Below are 17,210 nucleotides of genomic sequence, written 5' to 3'. Positions count from 1 at the left end.
AGCTGTGGAAATATAAAATGTTCCTATACCAATGCCCTAGTTGAGAGATGGGTGAACTGAAACAGTAATTTAGGCAGTGGCGTCTCCACCAGGGAACGATGCGTTTAACGCGAAACATAAATATTACGCAATACGATGAATTTGACGCTCGTTAAATGATTTGAAAATAATAAGTGTGACCGATAATCGCGTGAACGGTGTCGGGGGATTGATTAGCGTTATTTCGGTAGTGAAAGTGTCGAACGGTGTAAAAACTGGTCGTTTTACAGCCTGGCCGCTCTCGGAGAAATGTCAAAATGGCGTCTTCGCAGGACGCTTGGTACCTTTCGCTGTTGGGTTTAGCCGAAAATTTTCGCACTTCGAGCCCGCCGAATATAAAATCGTGTATTCAGTGTTTGCAGGCCGTTTTTAACTTTAAGCCACCACCCCGGGTCGAAGCCAGAACGCATTTACAGCTGGGTAACATCCTACTCACGCACACCAAAAACATTGACCTGGCGCGATCCCACCTCGAACAAGCGGTCAGTTTTCTATTTTATCACATACACTGGACGCGGTTTGATCTGCTTCAACCATTCCCCGATTTTTCGCCGTTCGAAAAAGTTTTATCACTGATTTTTTCGCTGCTCAACAATCCTAACCTGTCTCCAGAATTTTCACGGCACACCCCCTAATTGAACCAGTTAAGGACTGGGGAATCAATCGCTGCAAAACAACTGGCAGCATTCCTAGTTTTAAACTATTTTGCAGATGTTTAAATTGTGCTATGAAATCGAGTCACCACTCAGCCATACATCTTGACACTTATACATTATTCTTTTTTAATTTCAGTGGATGTTGAGTCAAAATATCAATGCCTTTGATGATGTCAAATTTGAAGCGGCTAGTGTTGTTGCCGAACTGTATGACCAGCAGCAACAATCAAGTCTTAGCAAACCGATCTTGAGAAAGGCCATAGAACTCTCACAGCACAATGTTTATTGGCATTGTCGGCTGATTTTTCAGCTTGCTGTAAGTATGACAAGAAATTTGAGTATATGATGTGTATTTTCAATAATATTCACCTCAACTTGATGTTTATAAATATTTTTGCAGCAAATTCATGCTTCCGAAAAAGACCTTGGGGTAGCCGGTAGTTTGCTTGGCGTTGGAGCAGATTATTCTTACATAAGTAACGCGAGCTACACTCGTGTTTTGTTTTTACTGAGTAAAGCGATGGTTTTATTGATAGACAAAAAATTTACGGAGGTACCAGCCGTCCTAAATCAAGCTGGGCCCCTTATCGAGACTTGGCAGGCTAGTCCACACCAAAAAGAATACTTGAAAGTGTATTTCTTGGTGCTTCAAGTTTGTCATTGTCTCATGTCTGGCCAGGTAAAAAGTGTTAAGCCTTGTCTCAAACAGTTACAACAAAGTATACAAACGATAATGTCACCAAGTTGGCCTTCGGACGAAGTAGTCACTGGTTCAAATATCGGAGACATGTTTGTATGGATGCCCAAAGAACACTTGTATGTTTTGGTTTACCTCGTGACTGTTATGCATTCCATGCAGGCCGGTTATATGGATAAAGCTCAAAAATATACTGACAAAGCTCTCACGCAGATTGAAAAACTCAAAAGTAAGTTGAACCTCATTAAAAATGATATAGACAAGTATAAAAGGTTGATCATACTTGCAAATTTTTAAAGAAATAGCTTTTTATTTTAGAATACAAATTCTTGCAAATATGTATTTTTAAGAATTGCTATCTTTGACAAAATTACACTTCGGTGATCTATTTGTGTAATTAATAAAATAAATTTCCCCTCTCATAGTTGTCGACAACAAGCCCATCCTATCTGTATTTCAACTAATGCTATTGGAGCACATTGTTATGTGTCGGCTTGTTATGGGAAACAAAAGTTTAGCCCTTGCAGAGATATCCCAGGCTTGCCAACTTTGCAGGCGGCAACCGCGCCTCTTACAGAGTCATAAACCGCAGTTACATGCTCTGTTAGGACTTTATGCTATGTCAATGAATTGTATGGAGGCGGCAGAGGCACAATTCACAGCTGCACTGAGAGTGAGTAAAAAAACTTAATATTAGTTTGATACTGCTGTTTTAATCATAATTTTGCTTGATTAATTACATTGGCTACCGTTTTGGATAAATTATTTTTTCATGTGATATTATTTGCCCATTTTTAAACAATGTTACAGACATCACAGGAAAGAGAACTATGGACATTTGCAAATTTAAATTTAGCAATAGTTTACCTCAGAACGAAAAGGGATGCTGAATTAGGTGCGCTACTTGAAAGGATAAACCCTGAATCTTTACCTTCACATTCCCACTCTTTACGAGCGGCGGCGTACTACGTTCAAGGACTTCAAGCTTTCTTTGGGGCGCGATATAACGAAGCCAAGTAAGAAATGCATTCTTAATTATCCGACTTATTAGTCTCAGCAAAAGTGACAGGGACGATAAAATTATTGAAAAAAACGAACATGTCTTATTTCTGTAGAAGATATCTTCGAGAAACTCTGAAAATGGCCAACTCCGAAGATCTCAATCGGTTAACATCGTGCAGCTTAGTTCTATTGGGTCACATATTCCTGTCTCTTGGAAATAGTAGAGAATCCATGAATATGGTAACGCCTGCGATGCAACTGGCTTCCAAAATACCAGATGTACACGTCCAATTATGGGCTAGTGCAATCCTCAAAGGTAAATACAATGTTACATTTTTCTGTGTATTTGAGACGGCATTATCTTTCACCCGTCTCTTTTCTCTGGTTCTATTGTTAACGAAATATTTATTCGATCTCGTTGCAGACCTCTACAGAATATGCGGTGATCCAAATCGTGAAAGTGAAGCGTATCAGACGCATTGCAATTTTTCTCAGATGCTATTAAAGGACCATTTTCAAAGCACCCAAATGGGCGAGCACACGCTAATTCAGTGGACTGAGGGACCTATCCCCCCTCTGCCAAGCAATCCACCTCCATCCACGTCTCAGGGTGTTCTCTAACCAATCCTAAAAAATTGCACGAAATAGCATGCTCGCGCATTTACTTAATAGTTTGATATCATCGTCGGCCACGATTGCTCCCTGGACTTCGACAGTGGTTGTAAAACCTGTTTTTGAGGTACGCATGAATGGCAGTACAATAATTGTGTGAATATCGAAAATGCCAGATGGACCTAAAACGGGTACAAGAATTAAACGCATGGATGCGAAAATACACTCTGAGAAGAATCAAGATTATATTAGAGATTATTACGAAATAAAAAAACGTACAGAGGAAGTAAACTTGCATCAAATTAGCGTTTAGCAACGCTCTTTATACCATAAACAAATCTAGCCACGTTGATTCTAATGTGTTTATATTTTTTACTTTTTTCCTACATTATGATCCAAAATGTTAAAATCCCACTTGCAACAGTCTTTAAAAATATCTAATATTCAGAAGTGTCAAATTTATTGAGGCTCACATCATACAATTGAGGTTTACTTGCATTCATTGCCATCAACTTACATTCTCTTTTCATATCAAAGTGACTCCTGGTCTGATTAGTCTCTGAAATTATGTTATGCTTGTAATTCATTTTTCATTGATTGATTTGCATTAAGAAAAGGAAAAACAACCAATGTTCAGTTGGTATGAAAAAATTACATTTTTCTCTGCAACTAACTTGATTATCTTGTTACGTGTGCCTGTGCAAAATTTTACTACAGTTTCCGAACTACTCTTTGCAACCTTGATTATACAATCCCGAGAATGTTGCGGATTAAATTTCAATTGGATGGAAACTCTTTTCTTACTTTCTACGATATATTTACTTAACATTCTTCGGTTGAAAATCAAAACTAATTGAAGGAATAACATGCAGGTATTCGAAAGCAGACAGAAAATGCACTTATCAAAGGCAAGTTGTTATTTTATGGAACAAATTGCTTCACAGAAGTATAAAAAGCGGTGGATGTACAGCAAAGTGTGTGTAATTCGTACAAATTTAACTGAAGGTAATAATTAAAAGAGTAAAAAAGTAATAAGCAAAGGGCTGAAAGGCTAGGGACACTACATACCATGGTGTACAGTAGTGAGTAAAATGATGGTAAAAGAAAAAAAGTTGTAAGTGACAGAAATACAGGGTATGCCAAAAAAGCGGTTCAAGATATTTTTTCATACATATATATATGTATATATTTATTTAAATATATAAATCGTATAAGTTGAAATGCTGAAAACAATAATAATTATCGCGTTTAGTTTTTCTTTTTTGGCACGACCTTGTATAATATTGCTGTTATTATTATCTGTAATAATGATGATAGGCGAAAGAAAAAAACTCGATGATAGGGATCGTAAATTTAATATAAATATTAAAGAAAAGAAGTTATTAAAGAATTAACATGACATATATAGAGCTGCAGGGGCCTTAGCGCTCGGTAACTTGAACCAACGAAAGACATTAGGTCAATATTTCAATCGTTTAAGTTACCCCAGCGTCTTGTACATAATTTAACGATTAAATTTACAAGATACAATGAAGTGAGGAGACGTAAACGTAATAATTTCAAGGAATTATTATTATTATTATTAATATCGAGTAGTATTTATATAAGCGTGGACTAAGCGCGTTGTGAGGAGAAGAGTGCTGTGTAGAAATTGAACAGAGGGCTAAATATGTACTATATATTATATATATATCAAAATCTTATCGTTACTGTCGCACCATACCAAGTTTTTACAATATTCAATCCAAGTTAGCTACTATTTAAGCTGAGTAAATTGCCAATACCGATGTTATGTAAACAGAAATTTTTTACATTGCGTTGTACTTTGAATGAAATGTTACGAAAGTCGTTCAAAATTAGATTGAGTTTTATTTCTGGAAGACTAAATTAGGCTTCAACAAATTTATTTAATCACATGACCATAATAATTAATCTGTTCTGCATTAAGAATTTTTTCCAACGCTACTCTATCTCCGATTACGCCCCTAGATATGACCGTATGGAATATTAAACTTAAGATAACTACTTCTAAACATCCCGGGAGAGTGCTATTGTACATATACGTTATACATACTAGTATCTACACGAAAGAAAGAGTGAGCGAGAGAAACAGAAATCAATACAAAAATTTGGTAAATGTGAGAAATCCTATATCAAAGAGTTAGGTTTGTTTTATTAGGATGCGTTTGTATATAGATTAAAATAAAACAACAAAAAACAAAAACAAATAAAAAGTACAGAAAACATTCAGAAGTTTTCTGTAATCTCAAATGAAGCCCAGCGACACTTGGATTTAGATTACACATAGGGCGTAGTGTTATAAATATACTAGTGAGTGCATGAGACTGGGAGAGAGAGTTGGGGAAAAATTGTGAAAACCAGAACTCTTAAATTCTTGTACAGGCTGTTTTACCACAAATTGTATGTATTTTTTAAATATTAGAAAAAGGTAACACACTAACTACTCGAAATAGTTCGTTTTATTCTGAGGTATTGAGTCCTTTCCCATTACTTGTTTGAAAATTACGTTTCTGTCCGGAATAACGTGGTGGCTTTGATTCCTAGAAAATGTTTGCATTTTTTGTCTAGCTCTGATATAGAAACCAAATTACGTTAAAAGTATATAAAAATGATAGTTTTAAACACATAAACTATATCTTCATATACTTTGGATTCTGTACTGCAAGGCTCTATCAAATGTTGGCAAAAAAAAAATAAAAAATCGCCTATAATCGTGTTGGCAGGGGGTGACATAATCAAAATTGACAAAGATAGCACAATCCGTTCTATTCTACGCAGTGTATTTTACTTTCATATTTTCGATTTGCATAAATTACTTTTTTCGCAGCTCACTTCTCGCGCATACAAATATATACTTTCATATTAAATAGAAACCTATTTATTTTTTCAATAAAAACCAGTTGTTATTATTCGGTATTAACATATATTATGTATATATTATATATATATATACGTGTGTGTGTGTAATATTTTTATTGTTATATACATTGTTCCGTAACATGACTGAGAATTCACCAATAACGCGTTTTGCGACAAAATTTCCATACAAAGAATCTAAACAGAATTAGTAAGTGTTGTTAGAAAACTATCTTGTTATTTTAATCTCATTTTCATCACTTTATTTCATAATAATTTATATACACTAGTACATTATCTCCTTCATCAACTATCAATTATTTCCATTTCATTTTATTTCATTTACACAAATTACTTTCTGTACCAGACCTGGAGAGACTTCATACGTTTAACTTTTTTCTGTAATTGCAGAATGCCGTACAACAAAGCTTCTGCGGTTGGGGGACATCCTGTGAGTAAAAAGAAATGCAAAAATTTCACAATTAACGATAAATAACAAAACTGTCAACTGGACAATCATCTATTCTTCCATATTTCGTAAGTCTGATTAAACAAATATTGCAATATTACTTCAGTCTAACTTACCAGGTACGTATATGTCAACAGGAATTAATCTGTCGCAGCCTCTGACCACAGAGTAACTGTAGTGATAATATCCGCCACCGTTAGCACAGCTGCCCATAGAAATAACCCACCGTGGTTCCATCATTTGATCGTAAACTTTTCTCAACGCTGGAGCCATTTTATTTGTTACAGTCCCAGCGACAATCATGACATCAACTTGCCTAGGCGAAGCTCTGAAGACCACACCAAATCTGTCCATATCGTATCGCGGGGCAGCTATGTGCATCATTTCAACGGCACAGCAAGCCAAGCCAAAAGTCATGGGCCACAGCGATCCTTTGCGACCCCAATTCAGCAGGTCATCCAAACGGGCCACCGCATATTCTGCCCAGTTGCTAGTATCCTGGAATGGACTGTAAGGACGAGGAACTTTCTTAGTTTCTGTCTCCGCCAGTTTGCCGCCATCCTTTACTTGCGCTGCAGTTTCTACAGATCGAACCTGAGTCGCTGCCGGTGCTAACCCATTTTGGCGTGCAAAGGCTGCAAGGCCTTGTTGTACGCTGCCTGTGGGGATTTTTCAATAATGAAGAAACATAATCGCAAGATGAATTTAATTATAGTCTATGGCGCAGTTAAGATGCGATGCATATATGTATATGTGAAACACAGTTTTAAGGTTATGTTAGGTAACGTAAGGTGGGCAAAGACCAAAAGTTTTTACTAACCATAATCCAAATCTTACATACGCTAGATCGTTACGTAACGCAGCAATGTGGCTTTTTCTTAATCTACCTGTGTCTACTATTGACAAAATTTTAACAACAAAATAATTGAAGTGTTGAGTGGATTGTAGAGGGAGGTCAGACGGTTATGATTAGTTGCGAATAGTTGCAAATAGTTGAAACTCGCGTCGAGAGAAAGCTAAGTATATCAGAGAAATATGTACTCGTAGCAGACGACTTTAGTTAAAATATTTTTTGTTATCAACACTTACGATTTAACACAATTGAACGCAACATCGTTTGGCTCGATCGTGCACTGACGTCAGAGCGCTTCTGCTGTCTGCTAGAAACTCGGAGAAAATGTACATCTTTCATCTCACCTCCGCGCAGAGTGCAGCACCGTTGAAATTACTCATGTTGCGCGCAATTTTCTCAAATTCGGGCCAGGTATTCTAACATAAAACAAAGTGATTGTATTCAGTGGCGTGAAAATAATATCATTGTGCGGTAGAGCATGTTTACATTCTATCTTTAATAACATCGCGATCTCGACAAAGATCGGTCTGACGTTGGCGCGAGTGCTTACCGATCTTCGCTGTTCGGTTGTTTCAGTCCTGAACGCGACGTCGAAAAGTGCGGGTGTCGGGTGACGTTGTTCGTCCAAAATTCACATTAAAATCGTGCTATTACACACTGTTATGCTGAGATGTCGGGATATCGTATACAAGACGGTCTGATGAGGTGGATAACAATCATGCGTCGGTGTCGAGTCGATTATTGCGAGTGTAAATATTCGGTAATTTAATGTAGTGGCTAGCACTTGACAAAGCAGTCTTTGCGTCAAAAAATATTAAAATTTTCTCTATCACATCACATGTGACAAAACGCTAATTCCGGTTGTGTATTTTGAATAAAGTTCGCACAATGTTGGAGAAAATTCTCCGGAAATAACGGCGTGTGAAACGGACTTTTGGCGCGATCTGTGTCATGACAGTGGTGTAAACAATTGAACAATCGCAGTGTCGCCGTCTCAACTAATAACTGCCAACCACAATCGAATATGAAACGTGCAAATTAATTTTTCGATTTGAGTAACGTTCAAGCGGTATTGCAGTGACGAACTTGAGAATGTGTGTGAAATATCTGCGAGAGCTGTGACGTTTGTGCAAGAACAATGATCAGCAGTTGGTGCCGAAGGATATGGCTAAATAGCATGAATTTCAACAGCAATTATAACATCAATATTAGCCTGCATCTTCGATTCAATCGTTTACACGCAAAGGTAAGAATTTATTTATTTATACAAGACCGATAAAAGAAGTAGAATGAAAAAAAAAAGCAATCTCTGTAACTAGATCAATTTTCTCTACAGTCGACAACTTCATACGTCGACAATACAGTATCGTAGAATTCATCTGAATAGAGTGAAAATTCGCGCCAGTTTTGTTTATCCCACCTTAACTACGTGTTCGAAAAATTTCTCACTTCGGAAAAGTTCCGCCAGAGTGCGCGACAGTTGCCGCAGCTTACGGAAAAAATTTTCAATCCGCGAGGTAACTCCATCTGGTAATAATAATCCCGACTAATTTTGCCGTAGGAATGCGGGGCGGGATTCCTCACGAATTCAAGAATATAGCATCAAATTTTCATCTTCGTCAGTGCGGAATAATTACTGATTGGCGACTTTGCGATGTGTTGGTAGAATCCCTCTTTTAAAATCTATCGTCATTTTTTTTCTTCGACGCGTCAGTTTACACGAATAAGAGAAATAGTAAACCATTTGAACATGAGGCTGATGTTGGTAACGCTAATGTAACGAAACATTGGTGAGAAAAATTACCATTTTGCAAGTTCATAGTAATTTTGAAGTAGTTAAGTTTTCAAAATATGAAGTAAGTTTTGCCTTATTATGATTTACTGCACTTTAGACATTTCTCCAATTGTGAAACAACGATTTTTTGGAAAAGTAAATCGTTACAATAATGTTACTAACTTCCGCGTCATAATTCAACATCGAAGTATCGCTCGAAAACAAACGAATCTCGAAAATCTGGTAAAATCCGTTAATCATTATTAACGCTTCGTGTATTTACATACATTATGTATACAGTTGCATTAGAAAACCGTCCACTCCACCATGTAACGTGACTTTGACATCGTTGGTCAAGTGTCTAAGTGGAACGCGGAAGGCTATTGCATAGGTATAAACCGAAGACCGAGTTTAAGCGTAATAATATTTTATCGGTGGATAGTCGTTGCTTCCAACTCGTTTAACCATGGTGCTAGAAATCTGCTCAGCAGCCGCAGCAGCAGCAGCAGCAGCAGCAGTAGCGGCAGTAGTAGCGAGAAAATCGATACCACCCCCGTATTACTTTACCGCGGTGCGGATTCTTATCCGCAACAATTTTATACGTGCAGTAAAACGATGCAAGAAACAGAAGCGCGCGTATCTTTTTGATTTTTCCAGGTTTTTGTTTTTGGATAATACATACGGATTTCAAAATTCGATCCCAATACTGTTGAAGAGAGAAAAATAAATTAAACCGACATGGCCGTCTTAGCAGCTCTAACAAGACACGTTATACAGGGTGCATCATCGAGCTCCGAGCACCGCGTTCTCTGTTACGCTAATAATTCTAAGTATAACGGAATCGATGTGACACGGAGATTCGAGATTTTTGCATTAGAAAGTACCTCTTCTATACAGGTGCATATTCGTTACACGGGTGACGTACACACTTTCGCAAAGTCTGGGCTTATGTTGGAGGATATATCGAAACGAACGCATCGCGTTAGCGAGGGATGGAAGACGGCGGGGTGGGGATGGAAGTTTCGAGGGATGGGAGTCGGAGTCGGCTGCAGACAGCAGTAGCGCGGTGGGGTGGTTGCCCTCGTCTGCGCTTTGTGCGAATTGCTCGCTCAATAACGCGTCCCCTCCTCCCCCACCCTCCTCCACCCCCGCGCCTTTCTCTCGCACGTTCTGCTGCTCCAGCTTTCGTACGAACGTATCGCCTATGTACGGGTACATACCTAGGCAAAGAGAGCCAACCTCGTGCCGCAGCAGCCGCACGAAGGGCCGTTGCCCCAAAAGGCCTACGGCCTCTCCCTCCGGGGAAGATATTCGCTGCCCTTAACCCTTTGAGTCGCACGTTATTGGGCTGAGTCAATTTTTGTAACGAGATAGTGTTCCGTGGTCCTTGGACCCGCTGATTACCAATCTGAAATCTGATTTTCAAAATTCAAGATGGTGGATACAACAGGGTGGACGAAAATTTCAAATTTCATTGCACACGTATGGTCTAAATACTAAATAAATTCAGGGATTTTCGGGGTCGTTGATTGGATTCGCTGTAATGAATTTTCGAAATCTGATTTCGGACTCGTTATCAGCTACCCCAAAAATTCTGGAGAGAGTTTTTTTTCCGAGGGGCTAGTCAACCCCGATTATACTCGCTTTTTACTTAAGGTAGTAACCTTTATTTAACTTATTTTACTTATCTATCCAAAGACTCGTCGATACTCGTTACCGCTATGATTTAAAAGGTTAACGGTACGCGCAGAGTATCCCATGCATATTGCTACTTCGGATTGACGGAACGAAACACCGATCAGTCCTTGAATTGAGATCAACTCGCTGTGTGACGCGTCGATCTTATCTTCCGATTCATACAGAATCTTGTACACATTATACCTGTGTGCATGTGTTTCATAATATGTTGTGCACTTCATCTCTGAAACAACCGCAACGGAGGAGAAAAGTTTGTCTAAATCAGTTACAAGAGAAGAAAGAAAAATCGATATCTGAATTTGTCGCAATTATTGCAAAACATGATACTGACAAATCTTTGTTTAGTTTGTAAAAATGTTAGTACATAGGTCATTGTTACTTCGTTATATACGGATTAACGAATTTTAGACAATTGTAAAATTTCGTGATCTATCAGAATAAATATCATTACTTGTCAATTTTAGGAACGTTCTAAATGCAGTGAACCGTATAATTAATCAAACCGTATTAATTCGTATCTTAAAAAACTCAATCTATACTCCAAACTTACTACATCCGTAAAATTGTCAAATAGTTGAACACTTTTACCCCCAATGTTTCGTTACGCTTTCTCTTTTCTGTTCCTCTAACTGCTCTTTCTTTTCTCCATTTTTTCATACAATCTACAATTAGCACAATTATTGACGCGGCCTTTCGCATCGCGATTTGTAAAATTGCGCGTGCCGATGCAGCCGGCTAGTCGATGATCCCCCCCCTCCTTTTCCTCCTGTTCCTCGAGTCTCAATGATGCACAGGATGGCGATATACCCGATCAATGAATGTATACCTGCAGGGTCCTCTCGGCTCTTTTGTTTTCCGGATTCCATCCACGGGAGTAAAACGCGTCCGTTCGAACGTCGCCCGCGCCTCGACGCGGGTATCGATCCCCAGCCTCTCTTCCTTCCGTTGGACCATTTTCCGCACGGCCATCGAGCTTTCGACGATATTCACTTTCATCCGTCGCGCTTATAGCCGGTAGACAGGAAAAGCTGCTGTCCCGATATAACACTCCGAATAGATGTAATAAAAGCCGATGACGATCTTCCACGAAGAGAATAATTCCCGTTGTTGTTAACCATTTTACCTAAAGATCAGTAAATGTCATTTCAGGAAGATTATTTTCTCCGTCCGTATAATATGTATGTACGTACATGATAAAATAAATTTCGTGTCACGTATGCAAATATCTTGAAATCAAAACTTTATACACATGTATATTGTATATTTCAAATTAAGGTACGATTCGAAACTTACCAGAGTTGGTGTTTGTGATGATAGAAATAAACCTTGAAAATTTCAAATTCTTATTACAATTATTTTCTTATCGTATATAAATATATATGTATATATAACGAAATAGTTGTGATAAAAATTTCAAGTTTCCAGGTTCCATGTGAGCAATGCAATTCTCGGTGGTGATCATGATGATTATGATGATGACGAAAAAATTAAACCAACCGGTTATCCGACGCATTGCAGCGAGCGTCGCTATTTGCCGCTGTACAAGGTCGGCGCATTTCAATAATACGTTTAATGCGTATGCGTGTAATGCACGTACATCTTCGACACCATCTGACAAAGTGTATATAAATGTTTGCGCACACAATCGCCTTTCTCTTTCCTTGTCCTTCCCCCCTACCTACCCCCTCCCCCCTCTCATTTTATTTTATTCAAAATTCAGCCAGTTTACTGAAATACATTTTTATTAGTTATTAGATCGATGAATAATCATCGTCGATTCATTACTCGTAAATATATTATTTATTATCCATTAATCGTGTGATAATATACTGCAATACAAATCGTTTAAACATACTAATTTCTGTGCGATTACGATCGCGATGTTTTCATAGTGTAAACTCTGTTCGTAATTTTTATTTTTTTTTACTCTTTTTCTCGCCCCTCGGCGAATATACAAGTTCAGATTTTACACATAGGCGTAAAACGATCGCGAAAAGGCGAATTGAATGAGCGAAGAATGTCTCGATTTAGGAATTTCCGTATGGGTAACATGTATAATTCATTATACATTATCCTATAAATCCGATATATATGTATATGTATAATGTTGTAAGGATTTGTGAGCGTGGAGGCGACGATAGGTTACGTATGTATACACACACATACATACATATATATATACATATATACGTATATGCATGGATATATGCATATAAAATGGCACGCGTATCTATTTATACATAAGATGGATAAAGCTGTAAAGGCAACCGACCCCGCGGTCTTGACTCCACACGCTGACCCGTACGAGATGATTGTACGATGGATACTTTTTATTGGAACTAATGTCGAATTTTATACCCAGACGTATACTGTATTGAAAAAATTTATCACAACATCGCAATATAATTGTATTACATGCATACTTCGCTGCAGAGCAACGGTTTTTTTTTCTGAAACACCCTGTAACTCTGCGCAGCATAAACTGTATCTAATTTAGGTATATTATAGAATCTGCACGTAAGGAGGTACGGATATTATTATCTACCGTATAATTAATTATTGGGGATGAAAAATTCGCGTCAGGGTTTTCGTATCAAAGATGCAGTCGTAACGGGTGTAAGGTATTATTTAATCTTTTCTTTTCTCCGTCGCAACGTAACACGTCCACGCAGCGACGTCGCGTTGAGTTTACCCGCATCCGTTATTACCTGTAAAATGTAATTTGTAATACAGATTCGCGTTTACTCTTTAAATTTGTACGTACAGTGTAGGTACGATCCGAATTACAGTAATGCGTGAATGTGCGGATATGTACCGACCACGAATGAAAGAGAGAGAAAGAGCGAGGGACAGTAGAGACGCGAAATTAGCCGCGAGAGTAGGACTGTATCACAAAAGGGGCAAAAAGATAATCTCAAATACCACAGCGCTGCACGTGTGTCTCGTCTCAGTAAATTCGCGTATCATCGGTATTACGAGTATGTGTGAGTGTGTGTGTGTGTGTGTGTGTGTGCGAGCATATCGCAGCCAGGGACGACCGACGGTTTGCCGAGAGATCGAGTTGCCAGATAGGCAACATTGTAGCCGTTCGTCGCGCCGTCTCGACGACAGGGAATAGAAAGAGACGGCTTGATACCTTGATATAATGGCATACGTACAGTTAGGTTCAAATACGCGAGGCTATATCCACCACCGTTCTCTCTCTCTCTCTCTGCCGTGTAAACAGACGTCGTTGAGCGATCGAGAAGCAGGGATATATAAGTTGAGAAAGAAAGAAAGAAGGAGAAGGAGTCGAAATCGACCTTGACCCTGTCCATGCAGGCCTGCACGCCGAGTTGCAGCGGCGAGACATCGCGCGCAAATACGTATACATCATAAACGTATACATAGGTATACAACGTATGACACACATGTGTAAGATTATATCCGTTGGTCGAAACAAAATATTTATGTTCATGGTATAATCTGACTTTCCAGAGTCCAGCAACGTCGCCAGCAGCGCAAACGTGCCGCAGCCCCAGCTATTTCAAGCCGAAGCAGGTGAACGTCGACCCGCCTTCTCTTTCCTCTTGGATGCAGCAGCGGTCCCTCGATCCGGTGCCCATATGACTCGACTCGGCTCGACTCGGATCGAATCGACTCTGCGTCGCCCTGTAGACGAGAAAACGAGACGACCAGGTGGCCAAGGAGCAGTTGGACGCACCCCGAGAACGTCTGCGTATTTACGCACCGTCTATGACGTGGGTAGAAGTAGGCAGAGGAGATGCGTCGATGAATGTTGCGGGAATCGGGATCGGACGGAGGAATAATCGAAATTCCAAAGCATAACGCGGATGCACCGAGGACGCAAGTGCAATTTAGTTGCCCAGGTGCTGTTTACGCACGAAAAGGGAAACCTTGAATTGCTATTTTTTGATACCACTGTTTTGGTTTTTTGTTCTTTTCTTCCTTTTCCAATCGTTGGTGGACTGTATGTGGAATTTAGACCGGATTCTGCTGTAGTTTAATTTGACCGATGTCTTGAATTTATGATTTAACTTTGAAGAATATTGCGCGTAGACAAAAAAAAAACATTGTTGTACATCAACAAAAGTTGTAGAGAAATTAAATTTCCGTCGAGTTTAGTTACGACCGTTTTTAGTTTAAAAAAAAAATCGAAACTAACGAGATATTTGAGGAAAAACCACGACAAATTTCCCCATAAGTTTAACATGGCGAAAGATCGTTCCTATTGTATAAGCATACCTATAGAAATTTATTCGATCCGGTATCGTTCGTTTGTATCTACATAGATACATACATCTTATACCATAACGGAATGTCAAGCTGCCGCAGGCGAAAACCCGGAAAATCTGAAGATTCTGTTGTTTTCTGATGAGTTTTTTTCTTATTCTCGTTGCCCAGGTGTGAAGCATCGTTTGGAATCTAAATTGCAATGACTTGAGACAAAATTTCGTTACAAAAGAGACAAGTGGTTGGCTTTGCGGATGATTTAGATTTGTGATTTTATTAAACTTATACAATTTAGGTATCAGAGGTTGGTTGGAAGACGTTTCAAATCTGAAGATATTTGGCTGGCTATTTTTTTTTTTTTGGAATCGAAACTGAAACTATTCCTTTCTAATAAAATTTATGTGCCAATGATTAGCAACGTAAGTGACACACTGACAGTATATACTTCGGTATATATATATATATAAGTACACTGAAGTGACAAAAGAAACAAACGACACGTTGATCATAGACACGTAAAATATCTAAGAAAACTCGTTTAATTTTTGATTCCAAGAAAAAAAAATTAGTGAGTCATTGGGAACCTATTGATGAACATTACTGTACATGTGGTAATGCGCGTATATATATCACAGCTTTGCACGTTTGACAAATCTATCATTATAGTTATTGCAATACGTTTTAGGTGATGAACTTTGCCCGAGGGGGTTGGTGACCAAAGGTCGTCGTCGTCGTCGTCGTCGTCGGCGGCGGCTGGTTTGCGGGGGTGACTGACTGTCTCCCACCCCCTCTTCATCCCCCACTCTGGAAGGACCGCTGAAAGCCGGCCGGTGCCTTGAGTGGCGGCATGAAGAAACAGGTGCGGCCGCCGGAGCCCCAACGATGCGACAGTGGCGCTGCGGGGCGGAAGCTCGCTTCAGTTTCGGTCAAGATGGGCGAAACTCGCCGGGCAGTAGCTTAGACTCTACCTACAAGACAACACCACACCTAAATGTTTCCTAACAAGAAGTATAATAATTGTATAACAAGTGAATAGTTTTTGAAAAAAACAAAAAATAACGAAATTAAAGAAACACACACACGCAAACACAAATTAATATATATACATATATATATATATATATGTGGGTGTGTGTATATATATGTATATATGTGTGAAAAATATATGTAATACGTTGAACGAAAACTGAAAAAGAAAGAGGAAATTAGGCAACAAAAGGATTAAATAAAGTACATTGATAATAAGAATTGAATTTAACGACGAAAGAAAAAACAAGCAAACGCGGTCGATAAAACAAACGAGATATTGTATTGTAAAATTGATTTTTTTTTTTTTTCTTTCTTCAAAGTGTTATAATATAGCTGCCTGTAACGCTTGGCTTGTGAAAAGACGGGAGAAAAAGAAGAAGAAATAATTAATATTGAAAGAGAAAATAAAATAACACCTGGAACGTTGTATCGCGTACAACAATATTAAATATCAATCGTTTAATATCTATTTTTCTAAAGAATAAAAAAAACGCGAAAAGAAACACAAAAAATTGTTGTGTCTGTGCGATACATCCGACGCTAGTGATTATTTTCGTGATTGTGCGATTGTGGGGTAATTTGAAAAAAGAATAGAGAAGAGAAAAAAAAAAAAAAAATTATCTCAAAACTATGTTCACTGCAATAAGCAATACCCATACGTTTATGCATGCATGATACGTCTACTTGCCACAGTGCAGTTTATACCCATGCATGGATACACGTATGACTGTGTAGTAGGAAGGGTTTTCGTTTTTGGTTTCGTGTTTCTTCTTTCTTCACTACTTTCAATCTGTTTTCCAACTCGTAATATCGAACCGTATGGTTTTCTATACATGTATTTAAAGAATTCGCCGAGGTAGTCGTGCAGCGGGGTTAAACATGCCATGTACTCGGTTGGTCAAAACGGTAGAAACGGACCGTCGCCGACTCTAAGCAAGCGTTTTAAATTCGTCAGTGTGTCTTCGATGATCGGTCGTCCCATCTGATCCGCGTTCATACTCTTTCAATTAAATTCGTTCTCTCTTTCTCTCCCTTTCTATTCGCGTTTCCGCGTCGTATGTATTTGTAACGTGCACAGCCGACACACCCTTTGACACTCGACATCCGTCTCGCATCGGCTATCTCCCCCCCTCTCCGCCCTCCGTGCCCTCCCTCTGTCTCTTTCTCTCGTTCGCTCTCCGGAGCGACTCGCGTTCTTCATCACTTCTCCTCTCCTCTCCTCTCCTGTCCGTCGCACTCCGCTCGCAGATCTCTGCATATATATATACACA

General features: G+C 38.9%; 3 protein-coding genes across 19 annotated transcripts in view; 2 read left to right on the top strand and 1 right to left on the bottom strand.

Annotated features, from left to right (window-relative positions):
* The first annotated feature begins 92 nt into the window (after positions 1 to 92).
* Positions 93 to 5,477, top strand: LOC124183147 (MAU2 chromatid cohesion factor homolog). The gene is made up of 7 exons (XM_046571261.1): positions 93 to 521; positions 832 to 1,011; positions 1,096 to 1,621; positions 1,818 to 2,065; positions 2,203 to 2,408; positions 2,508 to 2,710; positions 2,819 to 5,477. The coding sequence occupies exons 1-7, from the start codon at positions 297 to 299 to the stop codon at positions 3,013 to 3,015; spliced, it is 1,785 nt and encodes a 594-aa protein (XP_046427217.1). The 5' UTR covers positions 93 to 296; the 3' UTR covers positions 3,016 to 5,477.
* LOC124183156 (NADH-quinone oxidoreductase subunit B 2-like) lies at positions 4,973 to 7,594 on the bottom strand. The gene is made up of 3 exons (XM_046571297.1): positions 7,442 to 7,594; positions 6,469 to 7,011; positions 4,973 to 6,332 (listed from the first exon to the last, which is right to left on the bottom strand). Exons 1-3 carry the CDS (start codon positions 7,542 to 7,544, stop codon positions 6,235 to 6,237), a joined length of 744 nt encoding a protein of 247 aa, XP_046427253.1. The 5' UTR covers positions 7,545 to 7,594; the 3' UTR covers positions 4,973 to 6,234.
* Positions 7,595 to 15,829: 8,235 nt separating this feature from the next.
* LOC124183150 (protein alan shepard) overlaps positions 15,830 to 17,210 on the top strand; it is a 41,451-nt gene continuing 40,070 nt past the window's right edge. For 12 of the 17 annotated variants that reach the window (XM_046571284.1, XM_046571283.1, XM_046571277.1 and 9 more), the window contains exon 1: positions 16,260 to 16,513. The gene's annotated coding sequence lies outside the window, so the exon portion shown is untranslated. Of the gene's footprint in view, positions 15,939 to 16,048; positions 16,141 to 16,259; positions 16,514 to 17,210 lie in introns of those variants that run through there. The other 5 variants (XM_046571268.1, XM_046571266.1, XM_046571269.1 and 2 more) reach the window with 5 other exon arrangements.

The sequence above is a fragment of the Neodiprion fabricii genome, chromosome 5 (assembly GCF_021155785.1).
Source record: "Neodiprion fabricii isolate iyNeoFabr1 chromosome 5, iyNeoFabr1.1, whole genome shotgun sequence".
Classification (NCBI taxonomy): domain Eukaryota; kingdom Metazoa; phylum Arthropoda; class Insecta; order Hymenoptera; family Diprionidae; genus Neodiprion; species Neodiprion fabricii.
This window is presented reverse-complemented; position numbering and strand designations above follow the sequence as displayed.